Consider the following 24,566-nt stretch of genomic DNA (forward strand, 5'->3'; position numbering starts at 1 on the left):
AGTACCCGCTTCAAAAAAACAGAGATGGAAAACTTAAAATACTTCATCTTTCTAATCCTTCTCTGAAACATCATGCATTGACACCATAAGCATCATACTTGATGGCGAAACCCGTGAATCCCACATAAGATGGGGTTCCACATGCCTTCCGACAACTCCGCTCTGCTGTGTCGAGCCCCCTGTCCCGAAGGCGCAGAAGCGGCCCTGAATCCTTCTCTCAAATTCTGTAACTCCCTGGATACTTCTTTAAAAAAAAATTTTATTGGGGCGCTGGGTGGCGCAGTGGTTAAGCGTCTGCCTTCGGCTCAGGGCGTGATCCCGGTGTTGTGGGATCGAGCCCCACATCAGGCTCCTCCGCTATGAGCCTGCTTCTTCCTCTCCCACTCCCCCTGCTTGTGTTCCCTCTCCCACTGGCTGTCTCTCTGTCAAATAAATAAATAAAATTTTATTTATTCATTTGTCAGAGAGAGAGAGAAAGTGTACATGAGCAGGGGGAGGGGCAGAGGGAGAAACAGGCTCTGCGCTGAGCAGGGAGCCTGATGTGGGGCTCAATTCCAGCACCCTGAGATCATGACCTGAGCCGAAGGCAGACACTTAACTGACTGAGCCACCCAGGCGTCCCTCCCCAGTTGAGTTCGGTTGAGAACAGTCTTGTTAGTATTTAGGACTCAGCCCTGCTTGTTCATGTCTCCTACCCCACCCCCACCCCCAAGCTCGCTTCTTCCCCTCCTATCCCTGCAGGCAGACCAGGCAGGGACAGCTGCGGCGGTGGGGGTGGGGGACATGGTTTGCTTCTTGTTGCTGTCGCTTTTCTCTCTGTTCCTCTTCAAAATTCCTTCCCTTCCTCCATTCCCATTGCCCTTGGGGGCCTCCCTTCTGCCCACCAAGTGAGAGGGAGAGGACACCATTCCCAGGACTGCCTGCCCCTGGTGGGTTTCGATGATTTTTAGGGGAAGTTGATGTTTTTTAGGGGAAGTTTTTCTTTCTAGAAGCGACCCAGAGCATAAATGGAGACAAAGTGGGGACATTAGAATGTCACCAGTCTGCAGCTTCTAGTGAAACAGTGGGTCTGGCAACGGTCTTCAAGGACCCCTAGCATCACCACTAGAGCTCTTGGCCATTATTTGCCCTCTGGGGAAATGCAAAGCCCACGCAGGAAGCATTCTTGCCGAAAGATAGCCCGTATCTGATCAGATTTCTGTTCGGAACCACCAAGCTGTAGCAAATATGGGGTTCACAGGACATGGCAAGAACGGGGGCTACAATCAGCAAGATCCCGACTGCAGAGCCGCAGGACAATCTGATCTCTTGAACAGATTAATTACAAAGAAAAAAAAGAATACCTGTATATATACTGAGATTTGCAGATGGAACAACAGGATGTCTGGGATTTGCTTCAAACCCATCTTTGGGGGGAGGGGGTCTGGGGATTTGGCCACAGCTCAATATTGTGGAAGTGCAGGAGGGTGCGTGAGGCCAGTAGGACTGTCTCCGTTCCATGGCGGAGGGTGCCTGAAATTTTCTGTAATGAAAACATATGCAGGGGTTACCCAGATTTATTTTGATCACAGAGCTGTTTCCCTCCACAGCATGTCCCTATGGGCGCTGAGGCTTTAGATACGGTGGGAAACACCAAAATGTTTGGAGGTCCTTGAAACGCCGACTTTTTCTTTAGACAGAAACACCAACTTTAACCCATGAGCCACAAGGAAGAGAGCACGTTGCCTCTTGGGTGATTCCGGTACTTTTTGAAATCAGTAATCGATTTTTTAAAAGTGAGAAGTAATGGGAACGAGGACAACGAACAATTCCCAAGCATCACTCACGAGACACCTGTCACGCAGGGACTGCCCGCCCCGCTCTGTAGATGAGGAGACGGGGTGCTGAGGGGTGCAGGGGTACCAGCCCAGGCTGCCTGCCTCTGACTGGGCTCTGTGCTGTTCAAGGCTGTCTGTCTGTCTTCCAGCGGGGAAGGAGCGCCCCAGGGCTGAACTCACTAAGACCATTTGACGCCAGGATTCAACCTCCTGCAAATGCCGTCTCTTTACAGGGCATGGCGCAGGCGGGTGGGGTCCCCTCTCCTGGGGCTGCCCCGGACCAGTCCTACGTGTTCAAGCTGGTCCTCTTGGGAAGTGGCTCCGTGGGCAAGTCTAGCTTGGCTCTCCGGTACGTGAAGAATGACTTCAAGAGCATCCTGCCCACCGTGGGATGTAAGTGACACGGGACAGCACGCCCTTGGTTAGTCTGCTAGAGGAGAAGCCAGGTGACGGCCCAGGTGCGGGGCATTTCCCACGCTTCTCGGAGCCTCGGAGCACTTCAGGGAGGGGAGGATGTCAGACACACGTGCAGTCCAGAGCGGGGTCCCATGTCAGCTTAGCGGGAGGCTGCAGGGGGTAGAGATTCAGGGTCAGGGTCTGGGGCCACCAGGGCTTGGTGTGAGGGGTTGTACCTGGTGGAGCGAGAGCCCAGGGGAAGGCTGCCTAGGCTCTGCCACTCAGCCGCCCAGACAAGCCGGCCTCTCGCCCTGCCGGGGTCCCTCCTGCCGATGCTGCTCCCTGGGTAGTTTACCGAAGAGTGGCTCCCTTTCTGCCTGGTCTTGGTTTACCACCTGGCCTGGGTTGGGGAGGTGGGGTGCAGAGGATGGGGCGGCAGGGAGGGAAGACCCTCTCACTGCACTTCTTAAAGAGGTTAACGTGTCATGGCTCTCAGGGGAAAGGGTCTTTGGAGTATCTGCTGAGCTGTGGACTTCCTTCACATGCTGCCTGGGGCTGGAAATCCTAAAATAGAGAAACTCAACATGCGTTTCATGCCAACCCTCCTGGCAGGTGGCCAGCACCGCAAAGGAAAGATTCCCCACTTGGAGCCAAAGCTTTGGCTTCAGACCTGGACTCTGCCAAGGACAAGCCTTCCGCTTCGCACTTTGTCGAGCCCACTCATGCATTCATTCACTCATTCATTCATTTACTCCCTCCCTCATTCATGTCGCAATACCTGCTGGGCATGGCCTCTGTCCCAGGCCTGCACTGGGTGTGGAGGTTTCTAGAAAATGCCAAACAGGCACACTGGACATGGACACACAACACTAAATTTGACACATGCATCAGCTACCTGGGACCCTGCAGTCTTCTCAGGAGGGCGATTCCCGAGAGTGCCTGAGGGACCTGGGGGCTGAGGGATCTGCCAGGCCCAGGCCCCCAGCACTGGTGGTGAGCCGGGCAGAGGAGGGGTGAGGGGCCTGCTCCAGGATGGGGGAGCTCCGGGAGAGCTAGTGAAGACTGGTCCCGGCTGGCTGAGGGGGCCCAGGGCGACCTTCTCCATCAGCAGAAGAGTGACAACACTCAGCCACGCACGATACTGGACTGGACTTAAAAAAATACAACAAAGTGCTAAGTCTGGGCTCGGCGAGGCGGGAGGGACTTCAGTTGAGAGCAGAGACTGGAGAAGGGGGCGTGGCCCAGCCGTGATTGGGGGGGCTGGGCACCTGGGTGTGAACCGGTGATGCAGATTCAAGATGAGGAGGAGAGACAGCAGGTTCCATACGAGGCAGCTCTTTGGGGTTGCATGGGAGACAGAGGCCCGCAAGCTGTGGCTTACAGGGCTCTGCTTGATTTTGCAAATAAGGTTTTCTCGGACCATGGCCATGCCCATCATTTGCGTATCCTGTGGGGCTGGTTTCAGCCTGAGGCCAGGGCTGAGTAGTTGCCACTGTGATTGTAGGTCCCCTAAGCCAAAAATACTTGCTGAAGTCCTTTGCCCAAAAAGTCTGGGAGCTCTGCTCTACCCATGTGTGAGAAGGGGCCAGTCCCTGGAGAGGCACTGGGCTGCCATTGGGCTCCAGTGGGAGAGGAGGGGCAGGGATGGTGGTGTGGACACTCGCTGTGAGCTGGGAATGTGGCTCCATGGGATCAGACTTGCTGGGTCCAAGGGGGTGGGCTGCAATGTGGACCCTCCCTGGGGGACTGGGGGGAGGGGCTGTAAGCACAGAGCCAGCTGCGTCTGGGGCTGGTGCAGGCGCTCTCTATTAATGGAAAGGTCACTCACTTTCCCAAGCTGGGCAGACAGTGCTTCCCAGCCCACAGTGGCTGCAGGGACGGTGGGTGAGGGCCTGTCCCTGCTCACAGAAACCTCCCCCGTTTCCTTCAGCAAGTCAGGGACAACACTGTCACCCTCCGCCGCACTCTTCAGGGGTTCTGCTAGGCTCAGGAGGGTGGACAGAGCCTGGGCCCAAGTCAGAGTGGGGGTCTTTGCTTGGGGGGCAGGTCTAGGTGTGCTGTCTCCAGCTGTGGTCCTCTGCCTGGCCTGGACCATCCCCTTCCTCGTGGGCAGCTTTAGCTGCCCTCCCTGCTTCCAGGCTCAGGACCCTGCCTCTCCTTGGGGCCAGTGCTTTGGGTCTTTGTTCCCTTCCCACTGTCCCCGGGTTGCATGAATGTGTGGTGGCAGAAAACCTCCCGATCAGCCCCCATGGAGCCACGACCCTCTAGCTGAGTCCGGCAACCCTTCATTCGAGCAGCTGCCAGCCATGGGGCTAGAACTCACTGCTGGGGCACCTACTCTGTGCCCAGCCGTGCTGGCAGCCGGGGATGTAGAGGTGAATAAGCCCTCCTTTGCTTTGAGGAGCTAAATCCCATGTGGAAATGCTGGCTTCCCCCACTTAAATCTCAGGGTCTACTTCACGTGCTTTATGATACAAGCTGTGGAAGTGGCTATTACAATGATCATAGCATTATAAAAATAAATAAAGAAGGGCAGTTAATTATTTTATTTACTATTATACTGTCATATTTAGCAGTATATTCTGTATTATTAGTTATTATGCTATTATAATTGTTACATCATTATATATTATTATAAAGGTCGATCTTCCCACTTTTCAGACGAGGCGATGGAATACGATCCTTCCTCTCACTTACGTAAATGTCGTTTGTGTTGTACGAAAGCGCTCTGAAGGCAGACGCTTCATCACTTGTTTCCACATGTGGCCTCTTCGGCTTTATCGGGAGAACCTGCTTTGCTCTGGAGCAGGTGCCGGGGAGCTCAGCCGTGGCGCGGGCACGCAGGGCTCACCTCCTTCCTGGCAGGTGGCAGGTGGCAGGCAGCAGGTGGCTGGGACGACCAGGAGAGAGCATGTGCCAGGTGCTGAGCGTGCTGGAAACGCTCCGTGACTATGAGCCGAGTGACCAACAGGTGGCTAAACGGCTTGTTCGCTCATCCTGACGTTGTCATCTGTGAAATGGGGACATAGACACCCCTCTGTGGTGGGCACTCCATGCAAGGCTGGCTCGACACTGTCTTAGGTCACGGGTTACCATGTTATGACTTAAGGTCATCACTCCAGAGAGCAGGGGTGGGACCAGGGGCTGGCGTGTCCTGCATGGTGCTGCCTTCTGAGCGGGCTGGCTTCCAGATCCTCCAACCTTTGGGGGGGTGGGGGTGCTGGACCCCCCATTGGGGGGTCTGGATCTGTGGGTGATCGTGGGCTGCACAGGCCCTGAGTACAGCCCTCCAGCAGGTACGTGAGCCTGGACAGTGTTCCAGCTGTCTTAGGGCAAGACCCCGTCCAGCCAGGGGACAGACAGACTCGTGTCTCTGACGCAGAGCCAGAGTGGGAATCTCAGGTGAGAGGGGTCAGCCTGCTGAAGGGAGACCAGAAAAGCCCTGGAACTCCTGGCCGCATACCCCCTCCCACGGAGGCCCTTGTCCCTCCGCAGGAGAGGGCCTAGCGGGGACGGCAGCAGCTCCAAGGGCGAGTGCTGTGGCTGGGGGGCTCGAACCACGGGGAGCTCCCAAAGACCCCACCTGGCTCCCCGCAGACCCCTCATCCTGGAGTCCCAGCTGGCACAGTCCCCGGAATTCTGCACCTTTCCCAGGGCCGGCCGCACTGTCTTAGTGGCATCTTTCGGAGAACGGTGACATCTAGTGCCGGCTCGCATACTTGCGGGGGACCGCAGAGGCCTGTGTAGGAGGGAAAGGCAGCCCGCGTTCAGCTTTGCCACCAGCCCTTGTCAGCTCCCACGGCTCACGTTCCCTTCAGCCTGACTCCGGACTCCACCGATACTCTGTACCAGAAAGGCGGTGGAGAAGCTTCGACGAGCGGAATTAGCTGTTTGTTGACATTAGGACCAGAAGGAGCACAAGCCCGTTCCTTACGTCAACATTTACGGAGACACTTTTAATCTGGGGCAGTACAGTAAAGCTGGGGGGGGGGCAGTTTGTCATTCCTATGCCCTTCACTGCGCAGATGGGGGCGCTGTGCAGCTCACCTGCTTCCAGGAGCCCCCCCTCTGGATGGAGCTGAGGCTGGGGGCAGGGCTGTCGCTGGGGCGCCAGTGCCGAGGTCTGTGGTGGGACCAGGGGAGAAGGTGACCTGGTGTGATGGGGCCACGATATGTAAGTGCGCCCGGCGGCCCCAGCGCAGTCCCCTCGAGGCCCTGTGAAAATGTGCCAGTGTGTCCTCTCCACCAGCGTATTCCAGAATCAGGAAAATTCCTGGTTCTTGGCCTGATCCCATTCCCACCCCCCACTTTGTGGCTAATATCATTTATTTTTTTTTGGCTTTAGCTGCGATGATGTAGAAAATGTGGTTGGTGGGTTTCTGAACAAGGGAGATAATTAATGTGGGCTCTTTTCCCGATTGGAGCCAAGGCGTCCGTGGGGCCGGGTGGAAGTTTGCCATGGAGACCAGTCCAGGGGCCCCCGAGGGACCTCGTGTGTCTCTCTAGGGGAGTCAAGGCTCTGCGCTCTATGAACCCCCAGTCACTTGTGTCTCATCATCGCTTGGGCTGAAAGCCCTCTCTGCAAGCTTGTGGGGTACACGCGGGTTGAAGCTCGACCAGCAGCCGTTGTTCACAAACTGGAGAAGGAACATATGGGAAGCTAGGGTTGCTGAGCCCGGGAGGCTGACCCGAGAGTGACGCCCGTGGGGAACCTGGCGGTGGCGGGTTTTAGGGTACAACCAAAATCAAGTTCAGGAACGTGATTGCACGTGACAGAAGGATGTGGACAGAAGGCCACTGTCCTAGCCAGTGAGTCAGGGAGAGCCCAGGGCAGGCAAAGGAAGGGGAGCTTCACGCACAGATCCCGCTCTCCTCCGTTTTCTCGTGGTTTGACACCCACCATGGCAAGGGGGCACCGTTGGCTCACGTGAAGAAGAGGACACTGAGATTTGGAAGGGTGGGAGAGACAGGGAGAGAGGGGAGGAGAGAGAGGGAGGGAGAAACAGAGAGGGAGAGAGGGGTCAAGGGTTCTGTGTCTCTTCTTACAAAGGCACTGATCCCACTGTGGGGACCCGCCCTCATGACCTCATCTAACCCTGATGACCCCCCAGAGGCCCCACCTCCTAAGACCATCACTTTGGGGGATAGGACTTCACATATGAATTTGGGGGGGTACGACACCTAGGAGGGTTATCTGACCTCAGGCTCGAGGCTGTGCAGGGAAAGGTGGGATGTGCAGGCAGACACGGGTTGGTGGGTTCTGTTAGGAGCCCCCCAAACTAGAGTCTCGTGCCAGAGAATCATGATCTTACCCACTCCACGCTGAAAACCTCAGCCCAGACCCGTCCCTTATCCTCTGTCCACAGCAGCGTGAACAGTCCCCCACAGGCTATGTCCACATCCTGACTCGCTAGCCCTGCCGGAGGTGTAGACGAAGACCGTGTCCTCTAGGTAAAGCTCCCCCTGGGCTTCTGTTCCAGGTGCGTTCTTCACCAAGGTGGTGGACTTGGGGGCCGTGTCTCTGAAGTTTGAGATCTGGGACACGGCTGGCCAGGAGAAGTACCACAGCATCTGCCACTTGTACTTCAGGGGGGCCAACGCGGCGGTTTTGGTGTATGACATCACCAGGAAGGTGAGGCTCGCCTCGGGCACGTCCCCACCCTCCTTTGCGAGACGTCTGTTTTCTGTTCTCTCGGGCACAGGGATGCTCTCTTCTGAGGGCTTTCCAGGACCAGCCATGCTGGTGCTTTATGGTAAACTCACCACAACCAGTAGACGACACTTTCATGAAAGTCTGTCGCTTCCTCCAGGAAGCCCTCACTGATAACCCCTGCATGGTTGATAACTACTGCATGGTTGACTTTGTGCCCTTCCATGGTCCTCTCAGAACACCCTGCATAGAGCACCCCCATCCATCACTCACGATTCCTTGGGTGCCCACAGCATTGGTGAGGAGTGTGTCATGGAGACAGCACACAGCCCCTGGCTGTACACCCCCCCAGTGTCATGTGGGGAGATGCTACGTATGAGTGAGCAGGTACTTAGAGCAGGAGGAGGGAAGGGCAGGGTTCTGCGGGAGTTGATGGGGGGCACCCGACTCAGCCCGGGGTGGGGGTGTTTCTTGCAGGAAGGGAGGGAAGAGTGGGGATTAGCCTGTTGGGGTGGGGTGGGGTGGGGCGGGGCAGGGCAGGCGGGGAGGAGACAGACGACAGGTGAGCAGGAAGAGAGCAGAGTCTGTGGGATGGGGGGTGGGGGTGGGACAAGCACCATGGCACGGGTTGCCAAATGGGAGGCCGCCCACTTGAGCAGCTCAGATGCAAGGAGAGGGTGTCGTGTGGGGGGGCTGTCGTATGGCCGGTTGGATCATATGTCTTTTTACAGGGCGGCCACCAACCTCTGCCTGTTCTTTGCTGGGATAGCGGATGAAAACCACCAAGGGATTTGTCTGATGTTGACTGTTTCCCTTTGCTAGGATTCCTTCTTCAAGGCTCAGCAGTGGCTGAAGGACCTGGAGAGGGAGTGCCCCCCAGGGGAGGTGGTGGTGATGCTGGTCGGGAACAAGACGGACCTCGGCGAGCAGCGGGAGGTGACGTTCCAGGTAGCCCTCGACACTGGGTCGTTTTGTTCCCCGAGGGGGGATGAGAGCGACCCTAAAGCACCCATGTCCACGCACACACCCACCCATACCCCGCCCCCACCCACTCGCATGCACACGCACACACCCGCCCATGCACGTCACACAAGCTTGCACACACATGCACAAACACATACCCTTCCCACTTGAATTTCCCTTTTGGGCAAAGATTTCTGGTCTTTCCTGGAGAAGTCAGGTCTAGAGATGGCTATTATGCAGATGTGGGGAGGGCACCACGCAGGCCAGCCCCCCTGCGAGCTGGCGGAGGGTCGGCCCCGTGTCCTGTCTCCCAGGCAGCAGGGAGACACCCTGCAGGGGCCCAGGCGGGTGAGCCAGGGTTGCAAGGAACCCACGGCCCTTCCTATCCTGCCCTCCCATAGTCACTTATGTGGGTTTTCAGATCTTTTTCTTTGTGCTCAGTAAATTACTGATAAAGGGACAAGTGAGTAAACCCAAATTTCCTTGCTAAGAACTGAGTGAGGGATAGACAAGAAGAAAGCCATAGTTCTGTAAACAACCAGAAGCAGAAAAAATGCCGCGGAGATGCACGCAGAGCGCTGTGAGCGAGGGGGGTGTGTAGGAGGTGTGTGTACACGAGGGTGTGTGCGTGCGCGTGTGTGCAGGCTGGTTTCAGGGAAGGCTCTGGGAGGGCACGCGCAGGCGGGACGAGTGGAGTGTGGCGGGCGGAGCGAAGGGCAGGGTGCTGGCTGCAGGGGGGTCGCCAGGAGGGGAAGGCCGCGATGAGAAGGCATGTGGGCTCAGCAGCAGAGGTCCCAGTGTATGGCATTAAGGATTGGGGCCAATATTTGGGGGGGCAACAAGGAGTCCTTGGCGGATTTTGAGAAGATGGGGGCTGGGACGTGATGGGTGATTTGGAAAGAGTATTTGGAGGCAAGGTCAGGCCGAGCTGGGGAGACCAGGGGAGATGTCTGGGAGGGGAGATGTCTGGGAGGCAGGCAGCCCAGCTCAGAGGGTGTGAGGGGCCTCGGGTGGTAGCACCCCTGCCCTGGGCTGAGCCTGTCCTGCCCATGCAGGGAGGCCTCCTGGCTTAGAGCTCACAGTACCGGCCACCCTGAGGCCAGGGCTGTAGACCCCACCGGCCACCTGGGCCCTGGGCCAGCCCCTTGGCCTCTTCTTTATTCTGAGCTCTCACTAAGCACAATTGGGCCTTGGGTCTGGAGGGCCAGGTGCCAGGGACACTGGCATCCAGCACGGGGAGCCGGCAGGTGCTCTGGCCGGGGCGGAGACAAGGGGAACACAGATTTTAGATGCATTTTTTGGTTCCCATTTTCAAATAATTTCAGAATTACAGAAAGTCTTGCAAAAGTACCACAAAAAGGTCCCGTGTGCACCCCTGCCCCAGCCTTCCCGGATGCCAACGTCTCGCATAAACACAGAACAGCCATTGAATCAGGAAGCGGACAAGCAGACAATACTACCAAGTTCTCCTCTTACTCAGATTCCATCAGTTTCCCGCTAGCACACTTCTGTGTCACTCCCCGCAGTGCTAACCCCTGTGGAAAGCCAGGAGGGACCTGCAGAAGGAGGGCCCAGGTGGGCTCCCCCCAGGGGCTCTGCCTACTTCCCTTCTATGTTTCCTGCCTTCTCACTTGGTTTTCCCCACGTCAGAGCCCCCAGGTGCCAGAGGGAGAAACGTGAGGGTAGGGAGTCACGAGGGGAAGCTGGGGCTCAGGCTTTGGGGGCGAGGGCATCCTTCCTGGGGAGGTGAGCACCTCCCTGCCTCCCCACCTCCTTGCCTCCCCACCTCCCTGGCCATGGGTCCTTGCAGGAGCAGCAAGACCCAGAAAGGAGGAACCCTCCCTGGTTCTTGGGTCTGAGAAGGCAGCTGAGTATTCCTGGGAAAGTGTGTTTTTGTAACCAGTGTGGGAATTTTATTGCTGTTTCTTGCAGGAAGGGAAGGAGTTTGCGGAGAGCAAGAGGTTGCTCTTCATGGAGGCCTCGGCCAAACTAAACCAGCAGGTGACCGAGGTCTTCAGCGCTGTAGGTGAGTGCTGGGGCCCCCAGGAGAGCCCGGGGAGGGGGCATCTCTGGCTCTGCTTCTTGGCTCTTCTTTCTGGTGTCCTGGGAGCCAACAGAGTGTCTCCAGGGGTCAGAAGGTGAGCAGGGTTCCCAGGGGCCGAACTCCGTGGCTCTGGGTAAGCATCAGGGAGGGTGGGGACCCGGGACAGCCTGGCACACAGGGTGCATGCTGGGCTGGGGGCCTCCCCTCCCAGACCACCCTCCTCTGCCCTTCACAGCCTGGGAGCTCCTGCGGAGAGAAGAGAGGAAGGAGGGCCGGCCGCAACGGGGAGATGCGGGGCTGGCTCTGAGTGGGGCGCCTGCCGGGCCGGCCAGATGCTGTGCCCGCTAACAGCAGCCACGCCAGGAGGGGCCTGGGAGGACCCCCCACCCCGGGCCCCGCTGCTCCTCAGGGGGAGACGCTGCCTCCGCCACGGGCTCCGAGTCACCGTCCAGCGGGCTTGCTCCCCGAGTCCTAGAGGTTCTGGAAGCTGCACCCCTGCGTGTTCCCACGTTCCAAAGCCGGCGGGAATCATTCAGGAGGGGATCCGGGGCCAAAGGGCTTCCAGGGCTGATACAGGAAATGTCCACCTTTGTGTTTGTGGGCCCTGCCCCTGGGTTCTCAGGGAAGCTGCAGTTTAGTATTTACCAGGGTCAAAGTGACTCGGCGAAACCTCTTCAAAGCACGGGCTCCGTTTCTGCCCCGAGCACACATTGCACATCGGCTTCATGGAAAAAAATAGGTCACAAGGAGCATTCCAAACAGAACGATAAGAAAAAGAACAACACCTCCCTGGTTCCTGTGAGGTTAAAGTCATATAACCCGGCTAAACACATAAGATAAAAATCTGTAACTTTCTGGAACGTCCTTCATGGCGATGATTTGTAACTCTGTGCAAAAGACATACATGTTCCTTCCCAGGGTCACGCTCTCCTTTGTGAAGGTCGTGTCCTGGGCAGCTGTCCTCATTTGGGCTCCAAGAAAACCCTTTTCCTTTTCTCTTTAACGTTTTAGAGAAGGTTGGTTCAATTTGCATTGACAGGGGTGTCGGCCCCACCTCGACAGAGGAGGGAGGCGGGCCAGAGGGGGCCGAGGATTGAACCTGTGCTGGGCCGGGTGCCGTCCATCCGGGGCTGGGCCCGCCTGGTTCTGGGAGCTGGGGGAGGAGGGGACAGGCCCGCATGGAGGTGACAGTGCCAGGAAGATCATGGGGCTGCGTCCACTTCCTGTATCTTGGGGCGGTGGCCCCGGAAGGGACGGCATCTAACGGGGCAGCTGGGGCGGGGTTGGGGTTGGGGGCCAGGCCCCTCCCCATTCTCGTTCCCTGGCTCTGAGTTCAGTAGGTGAAGCTCGTACGTAGCGAGCCTGAGGACGCAGACTTACGGCCGTGGTGTGAGTGGTGCTGCTTATATGTCCGCAAACATTAAACCGCTTTCTCTAACCTGGTGTTGCTGAGTTTGCAAGGCTGGGGTTTGGTATGGCCTGTGTTCCAGAAGGGCTCGTCCTGAGTGAGTAAGGAGGCGGGCCCACACACTGACAGTGGCTCGGGCGGCGCGGGGACATTTCTCCAGGGCTGACAGGTCATGTGTTCCCCTCGTTACTGCCTGACTTTAGGGGGAGGCCAGACGGTCGTTCTGGGAGCTAAGCCCTGATGTCAAGGCAGAGGGGGCTGTATTTTGTGGGGGGAAGGGGTGGTGATGGTTTTCCTCCTTGCCCCTGGGACTGGGGTAAGCAAGTCTGAAATTGTAAACACGAAGACACCGCTGTCCGCCCCGAAAAGGCTGGCTTCACTGCATCGATTATAAGGATCAACAGCAGGACGGGTGTAAAGCATCCTTTCACGTTGACGCTGAACTCTTGACGTCCACGAAGGGTGTGCCAGCATTTGCAGGGGCTCCTCTGGACTGGTTCTCTGCTCGCGTCCACCCTACATGGGCCCATCAGCCCAGCCGCGGGCCTGGACATTTGGTTGGGGACCAGCAGATGGGGAGCCCTGGACGGACCAGGATGCAGCCGGGCCTTGGCGAGGACCCGTCCAGCTGAGGACCCGTCTCAGTGTGGCTGTACCCCACCAAAGGTCACTGCAGGCTCCCTCCTACCTTCTGGCCCCTGGTCCCTCCCTCATCAGCAGGCCTGGGACCCCCTGCCTTCCAAACTCGATCCCCGCTGGAGGGAGCTGGGCCTGGGCAGACCGAGGGAGCTCTGATCTGGGGAGGTGGGGACAGCCCAGGAGCCCCACGTACCCAGGCCTTCCTGGTGTGTCTTCTCAAGGAGCTCCTCATGTGTCTTTCCAGGCAAGCGCAGATTTCACAAGGCTTCTTTTGTCATGATCTCCCAGAAAAGCTAAAGGATAAATACAGAAGTAAAGCGTCTGAGAGGGCCTGCTACCCAGATTTCCACTCATGCCGTTTTGTTTCTTAACAACTTCATGGGTGAGAGTTTCTGATGTGGTCAAGTGGCACGATGTTTCATATGGATATTCCCGCGTAGGTGAAGTATGTGGGGTGAGTCCCTGGGGTGCCAGGCTGTGTCTTGTGCTCCCCGCCCCCACCGCAGCAGGGCTGGGGACCCCCTGTGCCCACCTGGTGGGACCCACCTTGGACGCAGCAGGAGGCCGAGGTCGCTCCTGACCACGAGATGGCGCTCCAGCACCACTCAGGGCAAACCCCGCTGCTCCAGGGCACAGGGTCCCCCTCATTCGCTCTGCTAGATGCCAGGCTTTCAGAGAAATTTCCGATGAGTTGATTGACGCAACAGGAAGTAGGGAAATAGGATGATGTGTGTAGGATGCCCACGTATCTATGCCTATTCCCTCCCGTTTTGTCAAGCTAGTATCACGGTGTTAGAATGTATTATTAAAACACACCCTCGGCCGGATTCCCCCAGGCATCCTTCCATAGCGGCCCTACACTGATAGGGTGCATTACGCTTCTGGAGCTCAGGCTCCCCATCCCCCAGGATATGATTTCTCCTCACCCTCTCCTCCAGGCAGGCGGCTCAACCCTGCCTTGGAGTCACCTGGGAGCCTCTGCCTGCAGCGCCCCTCGCCCACCACAGGCTCTGGTTAGATCGGTCTGCAGTGCAGCTTGGGCCCTGGGCGTTTTGAGCCCTCCCAGGTGAACCTAATATTCCGGCAAGGCGGGGGAAGGGCCCCAAGGGCAGAGGGTCTGTCCTTCTTTCTGTGGGGTGCTCGGTGCCTGGTACAGCATGTGACACATGCCAGGTGCCAACGAATGTGTGTCCAACAAGAGGGTAGAAATTGTTCCTTCCGCTGAGGTGTGAAGGAAAGGCAGGCTCTCCGAACCAGCCTCCCCCACACCCGGCAGGTGTTCAGGGAAGGTTCTCTGCGCCATGCTTTGCCCACCTCATCTCACTGCATCCGGAATCTGTGACTGGGGGTGGGGGGCAGTGGGCATGGGGCACGCAGAGAAATGCACTCCCTGTGAAGACTGCCAGGAATGCCACCTCCAGGTCTACACTGGCCTCAGGTCCCGAGGGAGGCCAGCCTGGGAGCCCCCGTTCTGCCAGCCGCCTGGGACGCTGCTCCAGGCCTGCCCAGCCTGAGTTTGGACCTGGCTCCTCTCTGGAGCTCGGGGGTTGCGCACCCGTGCAGGTGGTGGGGGCAGGAGGCCCCTCGGAGGAACCCTGCTGACCTACCCGTGACCGTGCCCCTTCCCTGTCTCCTGTTTCTGCTGGAGGTGTGTCCTCCAACTGCCCTGGAAGAGTCCCCTTCGCGCTGTCAGAAGGAAAACCACGAGGCCATAATGGTGCCACTATGTTACGTACGGAGCAGTAAGGCCGGATTTACTCCTTAGCCCAACTGCACTTTCCACCCCCTCTGGAATGTGACCTTTAACCTGCCACGCTGGAATTTCCTGGAGGCAGCCCTCTGGAGGACCCCGACCCTTTACTAGGGCGACCTTGCCTAAACAACGCTAATAAATTCCTTAAAAAAAAAAAAAGGCGCCTTCTCTCTGCCTTTAAAAAGCTTTCCTTTTCTGCCCATTGGCAGAGCTCCTCTGCGCCTGTCAGACTGGCTCCTGCCCCTGGCTTAACAAGGCCAATTCGATCTTCAAATGTTTGCATTTTGTTTTTAAGAGCCCAGAGGGCCTGACTCAGGGACCCATTCTTCTTGTTCTAAAATTTATTCCCGGGGCACCTGGGTGGCTCAGTCGGTTGAGCCATCCACGTCCGACTCTTGATCTCAGTTCAGGTCGTGATCTCAGGGTTGTGAGCTCGGGCCCCGGGTCGGGCTCCATGCTGGGTGTGGAGCCTGCTTAAAAAAATGTACCCTCTTCCTGGGGCTCCCACTGGCCAAACTGAGGACCATCTGAGCATCCGAAATTATTTGTAAGTGTTGCACAGAGAGAGAGAGAGGAGGGGGGATACCTCCTTTAGAAGAATCCAGCTAATAAATGTGGGAGGAATTAGAAAATCTCCTCTGTGTGACCCCCCCGGTGAGGTCATGTGCTCCCAGCAGGGATGTCCAGTGGGTGCTTGTATCACAGGCGGGGGGGCTCTGGGTAAACTGGCTGCTGCCTCGGGCACACGGCAAAAGACAGGAAAGCCCCTTATAGTTGAGATCCGCCTCTGTGGGGGGGGGGGTCAGCCCCAGCGTCTGTCCGAGCAGGGCCTGGACTGTCCATCAGATGAGGTGTGATAGAGGGGACACAGAGCCCTGGGGTCCCCGGTGAGTAACCGAATCCGGCTGAGGCCCTGGATCTCCCTCTCAGACCGCAGGAAGTGCGGGGACAGAACAGGCACAAGGTAACAGCCCTCCGGGGGACACTGCACACATCACATGGGCTCATTCCACAGGAGAATGTGCTGGGCTCTTGTGATAGTCAGTGTCACGACAAAATAAGGTCAGGGACTGATGAGCGAGACCTAATGCACCAGGGAATTTAGATTGCAGCCTGGTTTCAAAAAAAAAGGAAGGAAAAAGACAGCCAAGACTTTCCGGCCATACTTGGGGATTTTTGAATACGGACTAGAAACTAGATGACGTTATGCATGTTTGACAATGTTTTAGGCACAATAATTTTATGGCTATGCAGGAGACTGTCCTTATTTTGAGGAGAAACATGCGGAAACATCTAGGGGAAATGTCACGATGTCTACAACTTACTTCCAAATGGGAGGGGAGACAGAGAGGGAGTGAGAGAGAGAAATGCCGTAATAATTGTTGAATCTAAGGGGAGGGTACGGGGAGGCTCATCAGGCTACTTTTTGAACTTTCTTGTGTGTTTGAAAATTTTCATACTAAGTTGTAGGAAACATAAAAGTTCCTGCCTCTTCATCCGTCTGGCGCTCAGAAGAGGTTCCAGTGTCCTGGGGCGGACGTCCCCACGCCGCTGTGTTGCCCTGAGACCCACCCTGAGCTGGGAACTCTTTTCTCAAAAAGTGTGCAAGTCAGTGGTGTTAGCACATTCACGGTGTTCTGCAAACACTACCTAAGTCTCGTTCCAGGACGTTTTCCTCTCTGCAGAGCAAAGCCCACCGTTAAGCGGTTACCCTGACAACCAGCAAGGTCTCTTTTCTGCGGATTTCGTGTAGATCCGGTCATGCTGTGTGTGGGCTTCTGTGTCTGGCTTTTTCCACTCAGCATCACGTTTGCAAGGACCCAAACTGTAGCATTCAGCCAAACTTGGTCCTCTTTTATGGCTGAATCATAACCCACAGTGTGGCTGGACCACATCTGGTTTCCCTGTTCATCTGTTGATGGGTCCTCGGGCTGCTTCTACCTGTCCGCCTGTTGTGAATTGTGCCGCTGTGAACAGTTCTGTGTAAATATTTGTTTGAACACCTTTCGGGGACGTATGCGGCAACGCTAGGGGCCATATGATGACTCTATGCGTAGCTTTCTGAGGATGTGCCGGACTGTTTTCCTGGCTGCCCGTGCTTCCAGGCCTGGGCCAGCACCTGCCTACCCTGGGCACGGTCCTGGTCCCTCCTGTCCCCACGCTCACTCCACCCTGGGGAGGTGCCCAGTAGCAGGGCCTCTTCCCTAGGAGGAGCTGACCTCTGCCCTCCCTGGGGCCTCCCTGGGGCTGGGGAGGTGGGGCAGCTCTGCCTCCTCTCGATGTCTGCGGAGCCATAGACCCCCTTGAACTGGAGCAGGGACAGCTGGGGCCTGGGGTCCTGCAGGCCTGCTCTGGGGCCTCCTGAGTGTGGACCGGCAGAAGTCCTGTCGTCAGGGTGGGCTCCTGAGACCCTGCAAACAGGGGGCAGGCAGAGGCCCATGTGCTCTGGGCGTGGAACTAACTGGAAAAGCCTGTCCCTACTGCCCTCCTTCCCGCACAATGGGTTGGAGAGGGCCTTGGGGAAGGGGTCTACACTGAACAGCCACACCGTGTTGGCCTGCAAGCAGGTGCTGGGCCTGCCTGCGCTGTGGAACGAGCCGTACTGTCCTGGGGTGTTCAGATGTGGAAACTGAGTCTCAGAGTTAAGGGGTGGGCTTAGGTGCTGGGTCAGAGGCAGGACATAGGGACATTTTGGTGCAATTTGAAACAGGCGGTAAAGGGACACACTGTCGTTCATTGAGGTTCATGTCTCCTGCTATTGATCAGAAACAAGCGGCTCACGCTTCTCTTTCTCCTCCGAGCGCCAACAAGGGAGGTGAAAGGGACTGGGCTTAGAGAAGGACAAGTCAGGCTGAGGGGCTGTGCTGCCCTCCCCTGGGGGTCTCCTGCACGGGGTGGTGCAGTGTGCAGCCTGGGCGGCCACTCGGAGTGGCCTGGGTGGAGGGCACAATGGGCTGCAGGTAACCCCGGAAGGCCCCAACTCCCTTACTCAGTGCAGGGTGCCTTCGGGCAAATCATGGTGCCTCTGGGCTGCTGGGCCCTGAGTGTCCTTCCAGACTAACATCCCGTGAGGACAAACGGCTCCCACGTGGCCACGACAAATACGCCCCTAAGCCAGGTCAGCTGCTTTTATTAGGATCGAAGGGGAAGTAGCCCATGGTTGGGGGGAGGCTGGGGGATGGCTCCTGGAGTTACTCCTCCGTGGGCTGGGCTGTCACCCATCCTGGGCGGGCTGGGCGCCTCCTTGCAGGGGGAAGCAGGCGGGCTGGTGCCAGAGGCTCTGCTTCTCTGCATCCCCCAGGGCCTCTCTCCTCCGGCCGAAGCGGCCCACAGGCCTGATTCTGCGGCCTGTGTACCAGGCAGGATCGAGGTTGGGGGCTGGGGAGGAAAGAACAGGAGCAGGGCGTGGGTGTGGGCGGTGCGTCCCCTGGCACGCATGTGCCGTGTGCTCCCGCGGGTGGCAGAGCCCAGGGCACATGCACAGTGCTCCCCACGCAGGGTCCCAGCTCAGTGCTGCCCACATGCCCAGGCCATGCCGGGACCCACCTGCAAGCAGGGACACCCAGAGGGCGTGGTGGGGCCAGGGCTGGGTGGTGGGGAGCTTCGGGAAATGGGAATTCAAACTCCCCAGCAACCCCTTTCTCCCCTCACCCCCTCCCAGGTTCTTGGGCCAGGGGTAGGAAAAGCCAGCTCTGGGCCACCCCGAGGGCATGAAGTGAGCCCCTCCACTGTGTGCTGCGTAGGGGCAGGGGCACCGGGGAGCAGGTGACAGGACCACTCTGTGGAAAGGCCTGGCAAACACCAGGCCATGGCCCTCCCAGAGAGGAGGCACTTAGCAAGGCCGGTACCCCTGGCCAGGCCCCTGGGGGTGGAGGGGGGGCGGATGAGGGAGGCTGACACCCAGGGTCCGGCCACTCACTGCGGATCTCCATGGAATGCTGGTGGGCTTGGCCGGCGGCCCCCTTCAGGGCCAGGCCCAGCAGCAGCAGGCACACGAGCCAGGCCTGCAAAGCCTTCATCACCCGGCTCCTCGCTCAGGCCCCGCTTGAGGTGGGATCCCGCACGGGAGGGCACAGCCTGGGGCAGAAGGGCAGGAGCGATGTTACGCACATGTGAAGGTGTGCGCTCACCAAGGTGGCCGCCCTGGACGATGTGGGCACTGTGCGTGTGTGTGTGTGTGTGTGTGTGTACGTGTGTGTACCGGTGTGCACGAGTGTGCACACGTGTGAGTGCATGCGTGTGCACACAGGTATGAGACAGTGTGTGTGAGCACTCGTATGAGACTGTGTGTGTGTGTGTACCGGTGTGCACGAGAGTGTGCGCACATGTGTGTGCGGCCACACTGCCCTGCGCACTCCTCTGCTCTGTGCCGGAGTGGCCCGGACGTGCATATCTAGCAGGCAAACGTGGCTCTTCCCAAAGTCCGTCGCCCTCATCCTGGGACCTCATTCTGTCCTCTGTCCAGTGAACGTTATGTGAGGCCATCACGTGTGTGTCAGACACGTCGCACCGACCCTCTGTCCTGGGAAGGATCCGGGAGATGTATAAGTGGTGGGTGCAGAGAGGTGGGCTGTCTTGGAAGTGCCTTGGTCTGTCTGTCTGTCTGTCTGTGTGTGTTAGGGAACCGGAAGGATGGGAGCTCTCCGTACCTTGTGTGTGCTGTGCACCAGACGGGGCGGGGGGCAGCAGGTTGTGGGGAGCTGGTCCCAAGGAGCCTGGGGTTGCTGCAGGGGGTGATTTGCCTACCCCAGACATGGCTGGGGGTGGGGTGTGTCGTGTCTGCGCCAGGCTCATGGGCTGGGACCCCTGTGCAGGCTTCTTTCCCTCCTTGAGCCCAGGACCTCTGGACGCCCCCACAGGGCAGGCAGCAGCCGGGAGCGCAGGGGAGTCAGTCCTCTGTCCTTACAAGAGAACTCGCCCTCGTCATGGTGGGACCTGATCTCATGCAGCAGGACCCCCCACCACGCGCGGGGCACAGCAGGAGCAGAGGGCTGTGGGCAGCAGAGGCACCCAGAAAGTCCTCGTTACCTGCCGGAGTAGAGGCGCCGAGCTGCCTAAGCAGCGTCCGTCAGCAGACCTGGCACCCCGCCCGCAGGTGCCCGCACCCTTGGCACTTGGAAGACGCCCGGGATCCCCGTCTGCTTCAGGGAGGATCCCCTCTGCTGACCTTGACTTTCCAGGCTGTCCGAGCCCCATGGAAAGTGCTCGTGGTCTGAGCAATTTAAAATACCCACCTCTCTCCATTTTAAAGGCCCATTGTGGTGTCACAGACCAGGTGGGGACCCCCAGTCTGCAGCAAATGGAGGTGCCAGCATGAAGCAGGGAAACAAAGAGATCCATCCAGACCACCTGGGCTCTTTCTCGTCCCTCTGGGCGGGCCCCACGCCAGGTGGTTGGTGTCGTAGGAGAGGTTGGCAGCGCCCGGCTCCCGGTCCCCAGGACCTGCTTCCCTGCCTGCGGGAGATTCTTGCCGCCGGACCTTTGGGCTTCCCGGTATGCATTCCCAGAGGGGTTGCATGGGACAACTAGGCCCGTTGTCTCCACCGCGGACCACGCTTGAGCATGGGGGGGCTCCGGGCAGTCTGCAGGAAGCACCCATCCCCCCGCCAGGGAGGAGATGGACCGGGAAGGAAGGAGCACAGGGAAACAGCGCGAGAGCTACTCACCGTGGGTCCCCACGGGGCGGCGGCCAGAGTGCGGCGGCACAGTGGTGGCCCAGGCAGAGCCAGCTCACCCCCTTTTATAACCCGAGGAGGAAGCAGCCCACCCCCCAGATGCCCCTCTCTGCCTCCCCCTCCCTTCCAGGGCGGCATCAGGACAGAGTCTCCGCGTTTTTTTTTCTTTCTTCTATTTTTTTAAAAACTCATCAGCGACGTGATTTGTCCCTTCCTGGGTTATATAATTGCATTTGGGTCGAGTGGTTTTAAAACACATTAGCCTTCCTTCTTCACGCTGGCCCTTGGGCTGATGGCAATGTCTACGCCGCCCGCAGGGCCCACTGCAACCGCGGCGAGGTGGCAGGAGCCACCCGGCCAGGCACGGCTTCGCTGCCCTCAGTCCCCGCCGGGCGCCACGGAGACCAGCCTCGTCCTATTCCTGTGACTGCAAGATGCTTTTTCCTAGGCCTTCCACAGTCTTCACGATTAATGTGTAGAACTAGCAAGTTCGTTACTGTTATAAACCAAATACATTCATTTTTATTATAAACAAATTTGTTTTTTATTATAAAAGCAATTTATATACATTTGGGAAGAATGTAGCACATAGGGGAAATGAGGGGAAAAAAGCACTGATCATGTCGAGGAAGCCAGTCATTCAGCACGTGTGACGTATCTCCTTCTAGTGGGGTAACCCCCCACACATTGTCTGGGTACATTCCCTGGACGTGCACATTTTAAATCTCATGGCTTTCATTCCACAATCACGCCCTCGAGTTGTTAAAAAAAATCTGTATTTATGCCATTTAAAATAGCTGTATGGTACGTGCGCTCTACCTGGGGCTGAAGAACCGGACTCCTCGTATTCTGAATAATTCCAGAGGACGCGAAGGTCACATACGCGCGGTTGCGGTGCGGTCTTAAGGAGCCCATCCTGGGGAAGAGGGCTCCTGGTGGCTCCTCTCGGATGAGTGTGGGGGGACAACCCCCACGTCATGCCTCTGTCGGGCTTCTAGGAAAGCTTCAGGGCCGTGCCTGGCCCTCAGGGGATTGGTCCCACGGGCTTCTCCCCTGCCCCACGGCTGCCCGCTCCTGGCGATGAAGGTTCTGGGGCTCCCTGGGCGATCGGGGGTCCGGGGGCACAGGTGAGGGGGCACAGCGTAAGGAGCAAGGGGGTGGAGGGCAGGTACGGAGCTTCTACCCTGGGCTGCGGGGTAAGGACACTGGGGCTGGATTCTGCCAGAATTCTGGGTCAGCTGTGGTCAAAGCTGCCGGCGCTCCTGGTGAAGAGTAGTGATGGTGATGCAGGACCCTCTCGTAGGGTGTGGTCTGTCTGAAGGGGGTCCCCTGGGTGGTCCCCACAGATGTGTGCGCAGTCCCAGGGCCCCCTGGCACAATGGGAACTGAGACCACGGGAGCCGTGGGCAGCTTCCTGGCCATCACAGTGGGAGCGTGCGTGTGCACGTGCGTGAGTGTGGATGCGTGGGCATGCGTGTGCACGTGTGCGTGCGTATGCGTGTGTGCATGCTTCTGTACGTGAACATGCGTGTGCGTGCATGTGCATGTGAGTGTGTCGTAGTGAATCCTCCCTTTTCAGCTAAGTGCCCTTGCCCAGCTGGACTGGGCCCCGGGCTGCCGTCGGCTGCCCATGGATGTCTAGCAGGCAGGTGACTCATTATGGGTGCGGGCGCATAGAGGGAGGCCCTCCGACCCTCATGGAGAGACCGCAGCCTGGTTTCTGAAGCCCAAATGCGCGAGGTCGCGGTGACCCATGTGCGGGATCAAATGACCAGCTCCCCCTGCTAGTTGGGGGCAGGGGTTCTCATGGGGATCTGGCAGCCCCACCCTGGGTCGCCAGCGTCTGGGATGCACGTGGCCCTACGCGCACTGTCTCTGTGTCTGCCACCATGAACTATGACCACTGCAGGGGACAGTCAGGACGGGGGCTGCAGAGGCCGCCGGGGCCGCCTGTTGAAAAGTCTGCTGAGCGGTTCATGGTCATGAGGGACCCCTCAGAGAGGTCACAAGGGCCCGGCTGCCCCGGAGCCCCCTTAGCCCTGCCCTTCCTGAGGGTGGGTCTTGGGTTCCCGGTGTCCTGAAGGAAAGTGCCATGTGCATCTCATATCTCCCTATCTCACCTGGGCTGGTTTGAGGGGATTCTGCTCCTTGCAATTAAAGGAGCCCCACATTGAAGGACCCTCATGAGCAGCTCACCCCTTCTTGTCCTTCACATTAGCATGACTAAGAGGATGCCACTTTTTGGGATGAACTCGATGGTTTTGAAATCTTTGAGCTTCTACCCTCAACAAGGTGGGTCTCCAGGCTTACTTAGCACGTTGCATGATGATGGGTGGCTGTTTTGGGGTCTGGTTTTTGGACCGTAATGGTGCAATGGATTGAATAGTGTCCTTCCAAAATTCATGTCCACCCAGATGTGGTCAGAATGTGATCTTATTTGGAAATTGGGTTTTTGCAGATGTAATCAGATTGAGATGAGTTCATGCTGGAGTGAGGTGGGCCCTGAATGCAGTCACTAGGGTCCTTATAAGAAGAGGACAGACACACAGAGACACATCAGGGGAAGGTGTACAAAGACAGAATTACAGACAGGAGTGACGTGGCCACAAGCCAAGGACTGGTGGCAGCCACCAGGAGCTGGGGCGGAGGATGACACAGAGCTTCCGGAAGGAACTGGCACTGTTGGCAGCTTGAACTTGGACTTCCGGCCTCCTGAACTGTGAGAGAGTAAATTTCAGTTGTCCTTAGCCACTTTGCTTGCGGCCCTGTGTGACGTCAGCCCCAGGAAACGGATGCAGGGCCCCGTAAGTGTGAAGAGTGACTGATGAAATACTTCTTTCTGGTGCTTATTTCTAGAAGAAACTCGTCCTGTGACTTTGGCCTGTGCGTCTTAAATATGGGATCCTTCTGGAGGCCCAGAAAGACGTGCACAGTCTGATGGGAAGAGGTGGCCTCGGGGACTGGGAGTCACCAGAGTCCTAGCAGCAGAGTGGCCGGGGGGGGGGGGGGGGGGGGGGTCAGTGGCAAAGCTGCTCCTGACCTAGAAGGCTTCTGAAAATCCGAACTCTTTTTAAAAAAACAATTTATTTCAAATTAATTTAATTAACATATGGTGTATTATTAGTTTCAGAGGTAGAGGTCAGTGATTCATCAGTTGCATAGAACACCCAGTGCTCTTTACATCACGTGCCCTCCTGAATGCCCAACCCCAAGTGACCCCATGCCCCTGGACCCCCCTCCAGCAACCCTCAGTTTGTTTCCCATGATTCAGAGTCTCTTATGGTTTGTCTCCCTCTCTGTTTTCGTCTTGTTTTATTTTTCCCTCCCTTCCCCTGTGTTCATCTGTTTTGTTTCTGAAATTCCACATATGAGCAAAATCATATGGTATTTGTCTCTCTGACCTATTTCGCTTAGCATAACACCCTCTAGTTCCATCCACGTTGTTGCGGATGGCAAGATTTCATTCTTTTTGATGGCTGAGTAATATTCCATTGAATATACACCACGTCTTCTTTATCCATTCATCTGTCGATGGACGTCTGGGCTCTTTCCAGGTTTGGCTATTGTGGATATTGCTTCTATAAGCATTGGGGTGCGGGTGCCCCTTCGGATCACTGCATTTGTAACTTTGGGGTAAATACCCAATAGTGCAATTGCTGGGCTGTAGAGCAGCTCTATTTTCAGCTTCTGGAGGAAGCTCCATACTGTTTTCCAGAGTGGCTGCACCAGCCTGCATTCCCACCAACAGTGGAAGAGGGTTCCCCTTTCTCCGCATCCTCCCCAACATCTGTTGTTCCCTGACTTGTTAATTTTAGCCGCTCTGACTGGTGTGAGGTGGTATCTCATCGTGGTTTTGATTTGTATTTCCCTGATGCCAAGTGATGTTGAACATTTTTTCATGTGTCTGTTGGCCATTTGTATGTCTTCTTCTATGAAGGTCTGTCCATGTCTTCTGCCCACTAAAAATACAAATTCTTGAGAACATTTTAAAGGACTCATCTTTAAGTTAGAAAGCGGTTTCCCAAGTATGTGTCATGTGGGAAGCGAAGTTCCCGAGAGCTGAGATCAGGTTTTAGTGAAAGACAAGCAGCGGTGGGAGCATCTTCTTGCCCCAAGAGGCAGTGGCTCTGGGAACTTGGCATCGTACTTGTGGTCAACGGAAATGGTGTTCTCCAACACTTGCACGTGACTCCCACCCAACTGGTTTCTGAGTTTCCAGTG

The 24,566-nt window shown here is 57.2% G+C and overlaps 2 protein-coding genes across 2 annotated transcripts; one reads left to right on the top strand and one right to left on the bottom strand.

Annotated features, from left to right (window-relative positions):
- Positions 1 to 1,952: 1,952 nt before the first annotated feature.
- RAB17 (RAB17, member RAS oncogene family) lies at positions 1,953 to 12,242 on the top strand. The gene is made up of 5 exons (XM_040637056.1): positions 1,953 to 2,210; positions 7,694 to 7,845; positions 8,686 to 8,811; positions 10,759 to 10,852; positions 11,106 to 12,242. The coding sequence occupies exons 1-5, from the start codon at positions 2,054 to 2,056 to the stop codon at positions 11,216 to 11,218; spliced, it is 642 nt and encodes a 213-aa protein (XP_040492990.1). The 5' UTR covers positions 1,953 to 2,053; the 3' UTR covers positions 11,219 to 12,242.
- A 5,642-nt stretch (positions 12,243 to 17,884) lies between these two features.
- On the bottom strand, positions 17,885 to 18,689 carry PRLH (prolactin releasing hormone). The gene is made up of 2 exons (XM_040637058.1): positions 18,590 to 18,689; positions 17,885 to 18,048 (listed from the first exon to the last, which is right to left on the bottom strand). Exons 1-2 carry the CDS (start codon positions 18,687 to 18,689, stop codon positions 17,885 to 17,887), a joined length of 264 nt encoding a protein of 87 aa, XP_040492992.1.
- Between the last annotated feature and the right edge of the window lie 5,877 nt (positions 18,690 to 24,566).

Source organism: Ursus maritimus, unplaced genomic scaffold (genome assembly GCF_017311325.1).
Source record: "Ursus maritimus isolate PB19 unplaced genomic scaffold, ASM1731132v1 scaffold_1, whole genome shotgun sequence".
Lineage (NCBI taxonomy): Eukaryota > Metazoa > Chordata > Mammalia > Carnivora > Ursidae > Ursus > Ursus maritimus.

Excerpts from the sequence above, each read along its gene's own strand:
- RAB17 (XM_040637056.1), top strand. The coding sequence starts at position 2,054 with ATGGCGCAGGCGGGTGGGGTCCCCTCTCCTGGGGCTGCCCCGGACCAG. Across the intron at positions 7,846-8,685 it reads TGTATGACATCACCAGGAAG|GATTCCTTCTTCAAGGCTCA; the intron begins GTGAGGCTCGCC and ends TCCCTTTGCTAG. Across the intron at positions 10,853-11,105 it reads CGAGGTCTTCAGCGCTGTAG|CCTGGGAGCTCCTGCGGAGA; the intron begins GTGAGTGCTGGG and ends TGCCCTTCACAG.
- PRLH (XM_040637058.1), bottom strand. The coding sequence starts at position 18,689 with ATGAAGGCTTTGCAGGCCTGGCTCGTGTGCCTGCTGCTGCTGGGCCTG. Across the intron at positions 18,049-18,589 it reads GCATTCCATGGAGATCCGCA|CCCCCAACCTCGATCCTGCC; the intron begins GTGAGTGGCCGG and ends TTTCCTCCCCAG.